Source organism: Terrapene carolina, unplaced genomic scaffold (assembly GCF_002925995.2).
Source record: "Terrapene carolina triunguis isolate 2854851 unplaced genomic scaffold, T_m_triunguis-2.0 Scaffold715, whole genome shotgun sequence".
In the NCBI taxonomy this organism is placed as follows: Eukaryota; Metazoa; Chordata; order Testudines; family Emydidae; genus Terrapene; species Terrapene triunguis.
The window spans coordinates 1,536,974-1,550,678 of record NW_020665066.1 but is presented as its reverse complement, the minus strand read 5'-3'; the positions used below and the strand labels follow the sequence as shown (position 1 = coordinate 1,550,678).

The window sequence follows — 13,705 nt, the reverse complement described above, 5'->3', positions numbered from 1 at the left end:
GACTCCTTACAAGATACTAGGTGACCCCCAGTTGTCCTAAAGGGGAAGAAAGTGATCACAAGTGCTCATATAGCCAACCTGAATGTATGGAAGTCTAGCAGGGTAACTCAGCCATTCAGGAAAGCAAATTTTGAGACTGCACAGTGACAGGCCATCCCTCCACTCAGCGCTGATTCCATCCTTATGTCCAATGTATTTATAATGAGACTTTTTGCCTAGTTTTGCTGACAAGAATGGGGCCCACAGGGGAAGTGGAGGAACAGTGAGCCATGCACAGTTTCAGGTCTGATTATGACAAAGCTTTTGTCCTGTTATTGACCAGCTTCTGAAATATAAAAGATTTGGAGCCTGTTTCTCCATTGCCTCATCCCTCATGGTGGTTCACTTCTATGAAAATTGGGTGTAAATCAGTACTGTTCTGATTTGGTAGCAATTTACGCTCCTTGCGTGAGGGTAAATAAATACGCAGGGTGCAAGGTAGTGGAAATCAGGCCATCTGCTTCCGTTTTTTGAGAGAACAGAATGGGTTAGTGCTTTTGGGGTACACTTAGAAGCAGAACCTTACTCCAGGGCAGGTCATATTTTGCCATTTTAACATTGAATAGTGTCCTGTTAATACCTTGTTTTGCTTTGAAGCTGTGGGTTTCAAGGTTTTGTTTCCTTTTCTGCAGCTTAACTGCAACTTAATTTATTTAAAATAATTTGTAAGATTTCTTGATCACTAGATTCTTGGAAACACTGAGCATATTACATTGTAATTTTGTCTTTGTGCAGGATGTAATTAGTTTCCTGGGGTAAATGGGCCTATTTCATGTCAAGCCTTCCCTGCCTGTGACTGGCTTTTTATGGCTTCAGTCAGTCAGCGGCTTTCCCCAGAACAGATCTGGCACTCAGGTTGCCTTTGGAAACTTCTTTCACAGCTCTCTGCACTGGTGTCAGCTGAACTGTTTCCATCCTCTCCCAACTCACTCCCCCCCCCACCATTTCCTCCAGATTGGTAAATTTTTCAGGTCAGCCCATGCATTTCAGGTGCTGTTTGTGCCCAACTCCTCCAAATTTTCCTCTTTTGGTGAAAAGCAGGCCACTAGTGCTTATTTCCCCCTCTGGATGGACTTGTCCTTTGGATTAAGTTTGTTGAAGGCTGCCCTGTTGCTTGCTGTGGTGCTGGTGAATGGTTCAGCAGACTTGGCTCCATGTGCAGTGAGACTGGCAGCCAAGTTCATTTCAAAATGTTCTGCATACTTGCATGTTCACGGCAGATTGATATTGTAGAGAGAATAAGAGCGTTGATTATTTTTTTTTTATATGTTAAGCACAAGGGCCCACTTCTGAATTTATTTGCACTCATCAAGTTAGGGTTTCAAGCCTTCTAATTCCTCAGATTTGGTGGCAGTGTTATAATTTCTGACATTTGGTGCCACCGTACTTCTGTCCATTTTATATACATCAGACAAAGGATCTTGGGTTCCAGTGGTTTAGAGTCCTGTGTACACTGGGTCTCTTGAATTGCTTGAGTTATGCCTGGTGGGTCTTGCCCATATGCTCAGAGTCTAACTGATCACCATATTTGGGGTTGGGAAGGAATTTTCCCTCAGGTCAGATTGGCAGAGACCCTGTGGGTTTTTCACCTTCCTCTGCAGCATGGGGCACAAGTCACTTGCCGGTTTAAACTAGTGTAAGTGGTGAATTTTCTGCACCTTGAAGTCTTTAAACCATGATTTGAGGACTTCAGTAACTCAGTCAGAGGTTAGGGGTCTATTACAGGAGTGGGTGAGGTTCGGATTAGCTGATCATGATGGTCCCTTCTGACCTTAAAGTCTGAGTCTATAAGGCTGAGGCCAGGTAATAAAAAGCAGTCCTTTCCAGCACTCCTGTGTTACCAGACTTTTTAAATGTGGTATTGGAAGCCTGCCAAGATCAGAAGCATGTGCTGAATGTTCAGAGTAAGCAGAATAAGAGCTGGCTTGCATTTCAACTAATGTCTCAGCATGCGCTCTGCTGCTGTCATCACAACCTGTTGGGGCATGAAATTAGCTAATTGAGGGGTTTGGTAAGTGCAGGAATGTGTGGTTTGTAATTTTTAAAAAAATATGAAAAGGAACTAGAATAAAGCATCTTTGCAGAAAATGTTTACTTACCGAATTCCTATCTTTATGCACCAGCTGGGATTCCATGATTGTGATGTCAGCAGTGTAGTGTCCGTGGGGGACAACTTAACCTATTTAGTTGGTGCATTTAGCACATTGAGTCTTGACAGGTAGGTTTTATTTTTACATTTTGTGGAAGGGACTGGGTGTGTCATGGGACTGGCACTGGGACACACAGCATCTTGAGATTATTGGTTTAAATACAGCCTTGGTTGGTAGTGAGCAAAAGTAGTTTTTGAATGATGGCTCTGAGGCGGTAAAAATGTTTAGTTATAGTCCAGGTCACACAAACCACAACATCAACTGCCACCTTGCTGAATACCCAGGACAGAGAGATCAAGGACAGGATGGGCAAAGAGACTGACCTACCCCTTCTTTGGAGAAGCCGGTGCTGCTTCTGCCTGTATTAACCTGATCTTCATTTATGCCCAAGACTTCACTCTCTGAGGCTGTCAATCAAATTTCATGCAATCTTAATATTTGTAAATCCAAATTTAGTAGTAACTTGGAATTTCAGTTCCATTGCTATTAGTTTAATGTGGACATTACATCACATCCTCAGAGGGTTCTCTCGAGAGAGAATGAGCTCATAGAGAATGTTATATCAAGATCACTACTAACACATTTCCCAAATCATGGTCACTTACTATTCAGGACCGGCTCTAGGCACCAGCAAACCAAGCATGTGCTTGGGGCGGCACAATTCCAGGGAGGTGGGTTTTTTGTTTTTGTTTTGCTTCGGCAGTTGCGCTCTCGGAGGTTTGTTTTTCTTGCTTGGAGCGGCAAAAAAACTAGAGCCGGCCCTGTTACTATTGGGATCCTTTACCTACAATATAATTCTAAGATTAACATGGCTGGAGGTTTTGGATATGCAGATTTCAGTAGAGGATTGAGATTAATATTGTGAGAACAAAATTAAAATATGGTGAAGATTTCACCTTTTCTTCTTTTTTCACAGTATGTCATTACACTGGATGAGTTTCAAGACTGATAGTTGCTGAAGATAATGTGTTCTAGAGTTGTAGGCAGTTCCTTCAGCCTGATTTGCTGCTTCCTCAGCATCTGAGAAATTGTAGCTCGTGTTCCATCGAATTAGGATGCTTTACACTTTTGTGTGAGGCCTCAAAGAAAGTACCTCTACCAGTACCTGATCCAGTACGTATTCCTTTCACAGAAAACACTTCTGAACTACAAAGAACTAGTTCAAATTCAAACCTGATTTTCAGTTGTCTTGGATCTGTGCAGAGTATCATCAAAAGCTGACAAAGGTTATTTCATCGAGACTTGTAACACCCAGCTTTAACAAATGTTCACTATGAACAGGGCTGTAATGCTTCCAAAAAAAAATCTCCCTAACAATTTAATAATCTACTAAATTTTGTCTTACAATGTTCTTATGTACCTTCCAGTCTCACTTTTGTGCATGCAGTGGTGTTCTGCATAGGCTGGGACTTGCATTTGTTGAAAAGGTAGTTGCAATTTAAAAAAAAAAAGCCAAAAGGAGTTGAAGGCATGGGATGTCTTCCCAGTAAATACCAGTCATGCATATGTAAAAGAATCCCCAGGTGTCTGAAACATTTTCTAAGTTTTGGAGTCTCCAGCAGTTTGTTCATCAAGGACTCATACCCTCAAAGTGCTGAAATATCTGGCCTCTATTCAGCATAGCATTTAAACACAAGTAGGTCTACTGCAGGGGTGGGCAAACGTTTTGGCCTGAGAGCCACATCGGGGTTCCAAAACTGTATGGAGGGCTGGGTAGGGAAGCCTGTGCCTCCCCAAACAGCCTGGCCCCTGCCCCCTCATGGGACCCCCCTGCCCCTAACCACCTCCCTGGGACTCCCACGCCTATCCAACCCCCCCTGTTCCCACTCCCCTGACTTCCCCCTTCCAGAACCTCTGCCCCATCCAACCGCCCCCTGCTCCCTGTCCTGACTTCCCCCCGGGACCTCCCTGCCCTTTATCCAACCGCTCCCCGCCCCCTTACCGTGCCACTCAGAGCAGCAGGACTGCCAGCCGCGCCGCCCGGCAGGAGCCAGCCAAGCCGCCACGCTGCCCGGCAGGAGCTCGCAGCCCCGCCACCCAGAGCGCTGGTGGCATGGCGAGCTGAGACTGCGTGGGAGGGGGGACAGCAGGGGAGAGGCCGGGGAGCTTAAGGGCCGGGCAGGAAGGTCCCGCGAGCTGGATGTGGCCCGCGGGCCGTAGTTTGCCCACCTCTGGTCTACTGACTTCATCAGGACTACTCCTGCTTAAGTGCTTTGCTGGATTGGGACCAGTGTGTTTGGTATCTTAGGATTCTATCCTGCAGAGTAAGTTTTCCCCACCCCATTCTATTTGCTACATTTACAAACCATATATGAACTTTCACTTGCTATCATGGCTCGTACCATAATACAAAGCTAAATATTCCCCCAGAAATTGGATATGAGAGGAATCTTTTCCACTCTCCTTTCTATAGCAGGTTACGGTTGGCTATACCCTCTGAATATGTCCAGTCAGTATGAAGCCCCAAATCTCCCAGGCTCTGTGGGTTAAGGAGTGCTGGGGTGTAAATCTAAGGGCTTGAGCAACTTTTACATAAATTATGACACAGTGCCATTCAATTGCTTTATGTGAAACCAACAATATGAACAATATGCTTGACCATATTGAGGACTGTTAGGTGCTAGTCACTGGACACAGCCTGGACAGTTTTTCTTTAAACCACCAACAGGTGTTGTACATTGGTGTGTTTAGCTGCAGAGCTGCATTTGTAATAGAACACCCTTGTCACTCTTGATACCAATAATAACTCTGCATTTAGTTGTCAGTGGCAGGACTGCATCCATTACTTCTTGTGTGAATCTTCTTTCTTTTTCCAGCCACAATGAGTCTATAAACAAACACATACAAAATAGTGAATGCCCTCAGAAATTAATAGTCATATATTCTATTAGGACAGTGGTTTTCAACCTTTTTACATTGGTGGACCGCTAAAAAAATATTTCAAATGGAGGTGTGGACCCCTTTGGAAATCTTAGACATAGTCTGCAGATTCCCCAGGGGTCGGCGGACCCCAGGTTGAAAACCACTGTACTAGGAGTTATTTTGCTTAATACAGGGGGAATGCTGGATCTGTCAAACTAAGCTGGAACCAGCTTCAGAGACTGTGGAATCCAAATGAAAATTTTTGCTACAAAGGAACCGCCAGATCCTCAGATGGGATAAATTGGCATTGCTCTGTTGATTTCAATGGTGCTGCACATATTTATACCAGTTGAGGGTCAAGCCTGCAATTTTAATTTGCCCTCTCCCTAAAATGGTTATTTCAGAAAGCAATATACATGTTTCTGGCATTTGCTCCAAAGGAGTTCCTCTCCCTAAATCTGCATCTGCTCTAATTGCCAGAATGGGGCTATTAGCAATGATCGCTAGCCAATGAGATGATGTGAGAAATAAAAATAAATTAATCAAGTATTCTACTGTATAGTAGAAAAGATGAGGATCCTCATGTCATATTTTAAGAACAGTGTTAGTCTGATTGCAAGATAATCAATATTAAGGAGTGGATAAGAGAGTTTAGATGGGATTATGACCTGTTGAGTAAGTATTAGGATACTGCTCGTCAATGATATCTAGATAAAGTCTTGAGCCACAAAGCTCAGGTGGGTTTTGAACATCCCCAAAGTTCAAGGAAGGTTTGGCTGGAGTTCAAAGTCCATGCAAATTGAAGTTTCAATACAGATTTATTCAATGATAGCCTAGCAGCCTTATCCAGAACAGGATCTTTCCTTTCATTCACATACTGCCTTTTCAGGAAATAAACTATGCAAATAGTCGACTATAGTATTACTACTCTGTTCTCTATGATCACTTAAGTTCATAATGTCCTGAAAGCCTATGCATATAAACTCAAAAATGGGTATTTCAAAGCCTGCTAACATAGTAATAAGGGTATTTATATCTATCAAAGCTTCCTGGCCACTTTTATTGTGAAGCAAAGATTACATTATTTAAATTGTACAAGGTTAAAACAATCAGTAGGGAACATTAATAAAATCAATATGCTATTGCTCTGAGCTAAGGGTCCTTCTGAAACAAAAGGTTTTGAAACCTTCCTTAAAAGGAACGAATTTCATAGTCATTCTCAAGTCAAAAATGAGGCATTCCGTAACACTAGCTACCGGGACAAAGATACAGACAGTACCTATTTTTTAAATGCAGCTGTCCTTCAGCTCTTGGACCTTAAAGAGTGGAGTTGAATTGAGAGAGCTGGAAACTAAAATAGCTGAGACTTGAGCTGCTAAATGCCTTAAAAGTTAAAACCAGAATCCTAAACTCAGTAAGTGTCCATGTAAACAGACAGTGAAACTAACACAGACAGAATGCCATCAGCCACTGACAATCACAATCAAGCTTCTATATTCTGCACTAGTTTTTTTTGTTGCCCACAGTGGAATGCTTTGATGCAATCTTACATCAATGTCACAAAGGCCTCATGCATCACGGTGGTCAGAACAGTACATGAGAGAGAGATATGGCTGCAGATTGATCTGATCTGCCCTACTCACCACCTGCTACCTATCTGCTGATATTAGCCACTAAGTAAAAGCTATCTGAGGCTCTCCGAACCACACTATACTTCTGAGGCAATTCCCCAACAAAGTCTTGGGGGCTAGCCAAAGGCCACCATTCTTCAAATCCATGTTAGAAACTAATCAAACTGTTACATTAATTCTCCTGATATACTTGTACATAGTAGTTGGTATTTCAGGCAACTCCTTTAATTCATTGCTGCATTGTGTATGGGGGCAGATGTTCAAAGCTGCTGATCCTATTCAAGAATAAGCTCCACATTCAAGATTGGCTCTAAAATGGATTATTATTTCTCCTTTCCATCTGGACTTGGCGACTGATTCATGGAGAAAATTGGAGGGACCAGGAAGCAGATCTTCAGCTGGTGTTAAGTTATCATTGCTCCATTGAACTATGGAAATTTATACCAGCTGAAGAGATCTGCTTCCTGGTCTGCCAAAACCAGGGCTTGAATTGTCATCTAGTGAAATGCGCCAGAAATGCTTAATATCTGAAAATATGGAATGCTGTTAGCACCACTGTGATCTGTTTTAGTATGGGATGGCTAACATTTCACTACAGGTTCACACTTGGTTTTATACTCACCCAACCTGATGGCAGGTGCAACTTCTTCAGTGATGTTCCCAAAACAAAAACCATCCAGAAAACTACAATCATTGTACAATTCCTCACAGGGGTTCCCTACTAAAGATGCACTGTTTTTGCCAGACAAGTGTTATATGCCAAGTGGTTGAAGCTGAAATGCCAGTTCTCAAAGAACTGACTTTACGCAGTCCAGCATGTTGGGTTTTACTTGGTGGCTGTACAGTTGTGGACTTTGCATTGAAGGGAATTGTACACTGAAGTAAATTGTGACATCATTCATTACATAACAATTGCCCAAAGAGCATGAAAACAGAATAACATCAGCAAAATAACAGCTGTGATGGCTAATTTTGTATATGCTGTAAAACTTAATTGGTCTTTTTTCCTCATTTCCTTTGATCTTGGCTACTTCCCAACTGCCACGATGGATGCACAAAATGTCTGATTTGCAAGGAGATTCTGTTCCCTGCAGGAATGTGTTACTATGAAATTACTTAGTTTGATTCATTGTTGCACTCTGATCCATCTTGCCGTTTACTAGTAGATAACGGGGGATGTACAGTATATGCCATCAGACAGGGAATGGAATTTGTTGGCATTTATATTGCAGGACTCCATGCAGATTCCCAAAACTGGCTTTAAGTCTGTACTTTGTGCTCAAACTCAGGGGACTTGCTTTCCGAAAGGCATGCTGCTCTGATAGCTAAAAGATCCATGGTGGTGTACTATCACTTAGAACAAAAGAGGCAGATCAATACTTGGAAAGGAGTCCATTCATTTTTATTTACGTATTTGTAACCCTAATAATATTGTATAGTTGTTTAAAAACCCATTATATGCTATGGTACCATCAACACAAAAGGAAAGAACTTCCTAAACTCCAAGTATTTTTTAAATGTGGCCTAGTATCTGGTATTCTATGCTTTGTTTTCATTACACAGTCAGATATAACTGAAAGGCTTCGTCTAGCAGCATGTCTAAGGACTGGAAAGCAGAAGAGCAGCAAGAGAAGTGTTAATTTTCTCAGGGCCTGTCTTTTGGTGGAGAACATTCTTTCATCCCAAGGACTGATGATCTTCCTCAAGTTTGCTCTTTATAGCATAGGAAATTTCAATGTATGCTTAGAAGTAGGCATTTGCTATTCTTGGATGCATCTGTTATCAGCCAGCAGGTGTCTGAATGTGGATTCTCTGTAGCTTACATGATCTGTCCCCCCCCCCACCCCCCAAGACCTATCTATGGTATCTGGGTTATGTATAACGGGTGCTTCCTGTGCAACATATTCTTGGCTGGAAATTGCAAGGAGTCTTATGCAGGCTATTAGGGAGAGTCTGACTAGGAGCTTAAGGTCAATGAGAGTCTTTCCACTGACTACAATGTCCTTTGGATCAGGCCCATGGTCCTGCCTCCAAGATAGTCTACAACAGAGAAAAGTGGCAACTGTAGAAAATAAATGGGGAGGTGGCAAATACCTATTCAGAGATCTTTATATTTACTGTATTTTCCTTCAAAATTGCTGATAACTGGATTTATTTTGGTTGCAAACATGCTGAACCTTGAACTTATGTCCAGTGGGCAAATGCACTGGCAGGGAGATGGACTAGAAGATCCAATATGTTCATTCCATGTATGTTTTTATGATTCTATGAAATGGCTTCTGTCAGCATTAAAAAGAGAGCATTGCTTAGAGATAAAACAGTCTGATAAGTAGCACTCTTGCTAACAGCTCAGACAGCAATGAGAAGGAGTAGAGTTCAGTTACAGGTGCCAGGGCTATAGCAACTCTGCTCCAGAAATTAGTTTTATCACTAAACAGGAAGGCACCAGAAGAAATATTTTGTAAAAAAAAAAAAAAAAGATTTCCGAAGAGAGAGATCTTCATCCTGATTGCGTCCTGAGACATCTAAATTATTTGATTCTGCCCTAGGCTATTCATATCAAGAACTCCGTCATGTTATTTTAAGATATATTCCTCTACTACTAATCTCCGAGTAGTCCCTAAAGCATTTGACCCTGCTAACAAATGCCTGTACTTACTCATTGTGAGAGATGCAGATTCTGCACCTGCTAGGAATGATGTGTTCTGTTTTTTACTGATGGTAGTAGGGATGACAAAAGGGCATTATTGTAATTTACATAGAGCTGTTATACAGTGCTCTACAGACAATATCACTGTCCTTTCCTCCAAAAGCTTACTCTGACACAGGCAGAACAAAACACTTTATCACTAGAAAGGGTTCCTGGAAGAAGGAAGTAGGTTTTATGTAAAGATATGAACGAGAAATGACAGGTTGCTTAGCAAATAAGGAAGTGGCAGCCTGTTCAAAGCATAGCAACATGGGAGAAGGTGTGGCTTGAGAAAGAGATGAATGGAACAATAAGCATGAAGGAGAGGAAGAAGAAATTAGCTATGTCAGGTAAAATGGCCTGCATTTTTGCAGGGCCTTGAATGTAAGGGACTTGAATTTAAAGCAGTAAGAGGAGAATAATAGTGAAGAGATACAAGGAAAAAGTAACATGGCTGAAGCAGCCGGTGAAGATGATGAGGTTAGGAATAGAATATAGGATTCGCTCTGGCACCAGAGTGGACAAAGTAGCAATAGTCAATGCAAGACTTGACCAGCCTTTGGATTCATTTAACAGTGGTGACAGGGAGGAATGGATGGATTATGGTGATATTATGGATCCATGTTAGCATCTCTATAGGGGAAAACACCCACTGGGAAAAGATTTGAGACTGTTGCTCTTTTGAGTATTCAAGTGCTTTAATACCACAATCATTATTCGATTCTATTCCAGATAGGTTCTTATTCCACATTCTTAGTACCATCATATCTGAGCATCTTCCGGTATTGCATTAAGGGACATGACTAGCATCTGTCATTAATTGTTTGTTCTCTTTCCCTGTCCCCAGGGGGAGATGTGTATGCAGCACTGTATTTTCTGGTAGGGTGTCTGTTTGTTGTTTGTTTTGGGAATGTTTCCTTTCCATTATAGGTACAATTCTACAAAAAACACAAATAACCCAAATAACTCAAACCCCTTTTAATCTGAAATGTTGATCATGTGGCCTCTAGATAGAGGACAATACTTTCTGGACAGTTTGCGGTTAATTGGGTCAAGGCATTTTTGAGATATGCAAGTCTGAAATCTATGAACAGTCTTCTATTTTTAACATGAAATATGAAATACAGCTTGGTCCAAAAATTCCAAACACGGTTTTATTCATTTGGCCTCAATGACTACTACAGCCTTGAATACTTTGGCGGAGGGTGTGGGGGTATGGAGTGGGAAGGTTGGGGTGGGGGTATGGAGTGGGAAGGTTGGGTTGTTAATCTGGAGAACTTCACTATGAATATTTGAACCTCTGATTATTCCACAGATTCCTTAGTGGCGTTTATAAAGTCTGCAAGGTCTCTAGATACAAGTTTCATAACCATCAGAGAGATTCCAGCGCTGGGGTGCATCTAGTGCTGCAGTCAGGACTTCTACCTAGTGAATTCCACATACCCCACACCAATTTCATTTTGTAACTTCTGTAAGGTTTGCAATATTGCTATTTTATACCCTACATAATCATGATATTATTGGAGAGAGGGAATGTACTTTGTCCCCATAAGCAGACTCCCAGCTGCAGTAATGATGAAAGATAGGTGTGAGTGCAGTAGCAAAGTGTATATTCTGGATTATCTCCTGGAGCAGAAAGCTAACAACCCCTGGGAGCTGCCCTTCATTGTTCCCCTTTAATAAATTTCCGTTGGTGAGCCCAAGGACTTCCAGAATGACTCCTTCACCATTAGTTATCTAAGGAGTGCACAAACTTGGTAACACTGAGGGCCGCACTGGATACTTCTCAAGAGCATGAGGCCTAAAAATACATTTAAAAATCAAACTGGAATGCTCAAACCCACAATACTTGTATCGTCTTTGCTAGATAAATAGTACTTGCTTGGTTATCTGTTTCTCACCAGCCAAAGTAACAAAAAAATCAATCGCATGGAGGCAAGACAAGCAAGGCAAGCTTGTTGTTTTGTTTTTTAAAAAAAAACACAGCTAAATGGTCTTGAGCCAGGCAATAGCCTCTGAGTCAGCAGTGTTCAGCTTGGGAAAGATTTTCCAGGAGCCCAACACAAAGGGAACAACCATCCAGCTTGTCTGCAGCATCCTCCACAGATGCACAGTGGCCTGCCCTGTCCTGGATGCCCCAGGCATGGTCTGTTTTGGTGCAGGGACCCATACCACACCTGGATCTATTAAGCTGGTTCCCAAGACGATGTGGGAGCCCAAAGGCATCTAGACATTCCTCCTGATGATGATGTGGGAGTTCTTGATAATGGTAGAGACTCTTTCCTGTCTACCACAGTGAGCTAATGGGATTAGTTGGGTAGAGAGTGTTCAGCACTGTCTAGACAGGATTTCTGCTATGCAGTTGGTGGCTTGCAGGGTGTGCATCCTATATATCAGGGGTGGGCAAACTTTTTGGCCCGAGGGCCACATCTGGAAATAGAAATTGTATGGCGGGCCATGAATGCTCACAAAATTGGGCTTGGGGTGCAGGAGCGGGTGAGGGCTCTGGTTGGGGGTGCAGGCTCTGGGGTGGGGCCAGAAATGAGTTCAGGGTGCAGGTGGGGACTTGGGGCTAGGAGAGTGGGGTGCAGGCTTCGCCTGGGGGTGCGGGCTCTGGGGTGGGGCTAGGGATGAGGGGTTTGGGGTGCAGGAGGGTGCTCTGGGCTGGGTTCGGAGGGTGGGAGGGGGATCAGGGCTGGGGCAGGGGGTTAGGGCATGGGGAGAGGCTCAGGGGTGCAGGCTCCAGGTGGCACTTAGCTCAAGCGGCTCCCAGCTCTCCGGCTCCTACGTGAGGCACAGCCAGGTGGCTCTGCGTGCTGACCTGTCCGCAGGCACCGCCCCCGCAGCTCCCATTGGCTTCGGTTCCCGGCCACTGGGAGCTGCAGGGGCGGCACTTGGGGTGGGGGCAGCGTGCAGAGCAGAATCCCCTGTGCTGCCCCTATGGTGTAGGAGCTGGAGGAGGTCCATGCCGCTGCTTCCGGGAGCTACAAGGTGTGGCCCCTGACCCAGCTCTCTGGCTGGAGCGGGGCAAGTCCCAGACCCCGCTCCCCAGAGGGAGCTTGAGGGCTGGATTAAACCAGCAGGCAGGCCAGTGATATTGGCCATAGTTTGCCCACCCCTGCTATATATCCTTGAACACTGGCAAAGGTGGTATTTGCTGTCCTTTGGTGATCAGTTTGTTGCCCGTATTCTGACACCTGCTGTTAGGTGGAGGACTATTAGGCTGGCTTCAGTGTGCCAGTTACTGTTCTCCGGTTAAGCTGTGTCCAGTAGCCTAGTGTGGGCAGAGTTCAACTCGCTGAGCAGCAGAGAGGGAACCCAGAACTAGGCAGTGTCCCAGGAACAGAAAGCTGCATGCATCCACACTCCTTAGAGCTGGCAGCCCGGGGCTGCATCCCAGGTCAAGGCTGGCAGCGCTGGGCCCTTAGGATGTGGACTGGACAGCACGTGTCCACGTAGCCTGGCACGAGTGGGCCGAACTCAGCCTGCGTGGGAAGAGCCGCGGTAGCCTGGCACTGGCCGGGGCAGGGGCGGGGTCGCTGGCCCGGACATAAGGTGACCGGCCGGCGCCGCGGCGCGCGCGCCTCCCAGGGGTGGGGCAGGGTTTGGTTCCTGGCGGCTGCCGTCCAGGCCGGGCGCAGCAGGAAGCGCGGGGAGGTGCCGCCGCGATGGAGTTCTCCGAGGAGACGCTGAGGACGCAGCTGGTTAAGGTGCGCGCGCGCCGGGCTCCCGCCTCCCCCGGTGGCAGGGTCTGGCCCCCGGCAGCCACGCGCTGTTCCCGCTGGGCCCTTCGTTGGGCTGGGTGGGAGCGCGTGGCTCCCTGCCACGCCTGTGGGAGACGAAGGGGTAAAGGCCTTTGCAGCTCTGGGAGCCAGCGGGCAACAGTGGGCGGGGAACTCCGGGGGTCACCCCCACCCCGAGTGCACACGCACCGCCCCCGCCAGTGCAGCCACCTCCCGGTCCCCCTAGTGCAGTGGCTCTCAAACTTTTTTACTGGTGACCCCTTTCACATAGCAAGTCTCTGAGTGTGACCCCCCCCTTATAAATTAAATACACCTTTTTATATATTTAACACCATTATAAACGCTGGAGGTAAAGCGGGGTTTGGGGTGGAGGTTGACAGCTTGCGACCCCTCCTTGTGACCCTCTGTGGGATCCCAACCCCCAGTTTGAGAGCCGCTGCCCTAGTGCATCTGCATCCCTGCTCACCCCTCCCTACGTGCACCCTCCATCCAGCCCCCCGTCCACATGCGCCCCCCCCGCTAGGATGCCCAAGTGTACTATTTTCTCTTTATTTTTCCAATGTAGCTGCTAGTTCATTGAACCAAAGTTGG

At 45.1% G+C, this 13,705-nt stretch overlaps 1 protein-coding gene across 3 annotated transcripts in view; it reads left to right on the top strand.

The window, feature by feature from the left end:
• Positions 1 to 12,939: 12,939 nt before the first annotated feature.
• Positions 12,940 to 13,705, top strand: part of UEVLD (UEV and lactate/malate dehyrogenase domains) — a 21,760-nt gene continuing 20,994 nt past the window's right edge. For 2 of the 3 annotated variants that reach the window (XM_026660150.2, XM_026660152.2), the window contains exon 1: positions 12,978 to 13,081. In XM_026660150.2, coding sequence (XP_026515935.1) covers positions 13,040 to 13,081 — 42 coding nt within the window. In that variant the 5' untranslated portion in view covers positions 12,978 to 13,039. Of the gene's footprint in view, positions 13,082 to 13,705 lie in introns of all 3 variants that reach the window. The other variant, XM_026660151.1, reaches the window with a different exon arrangement.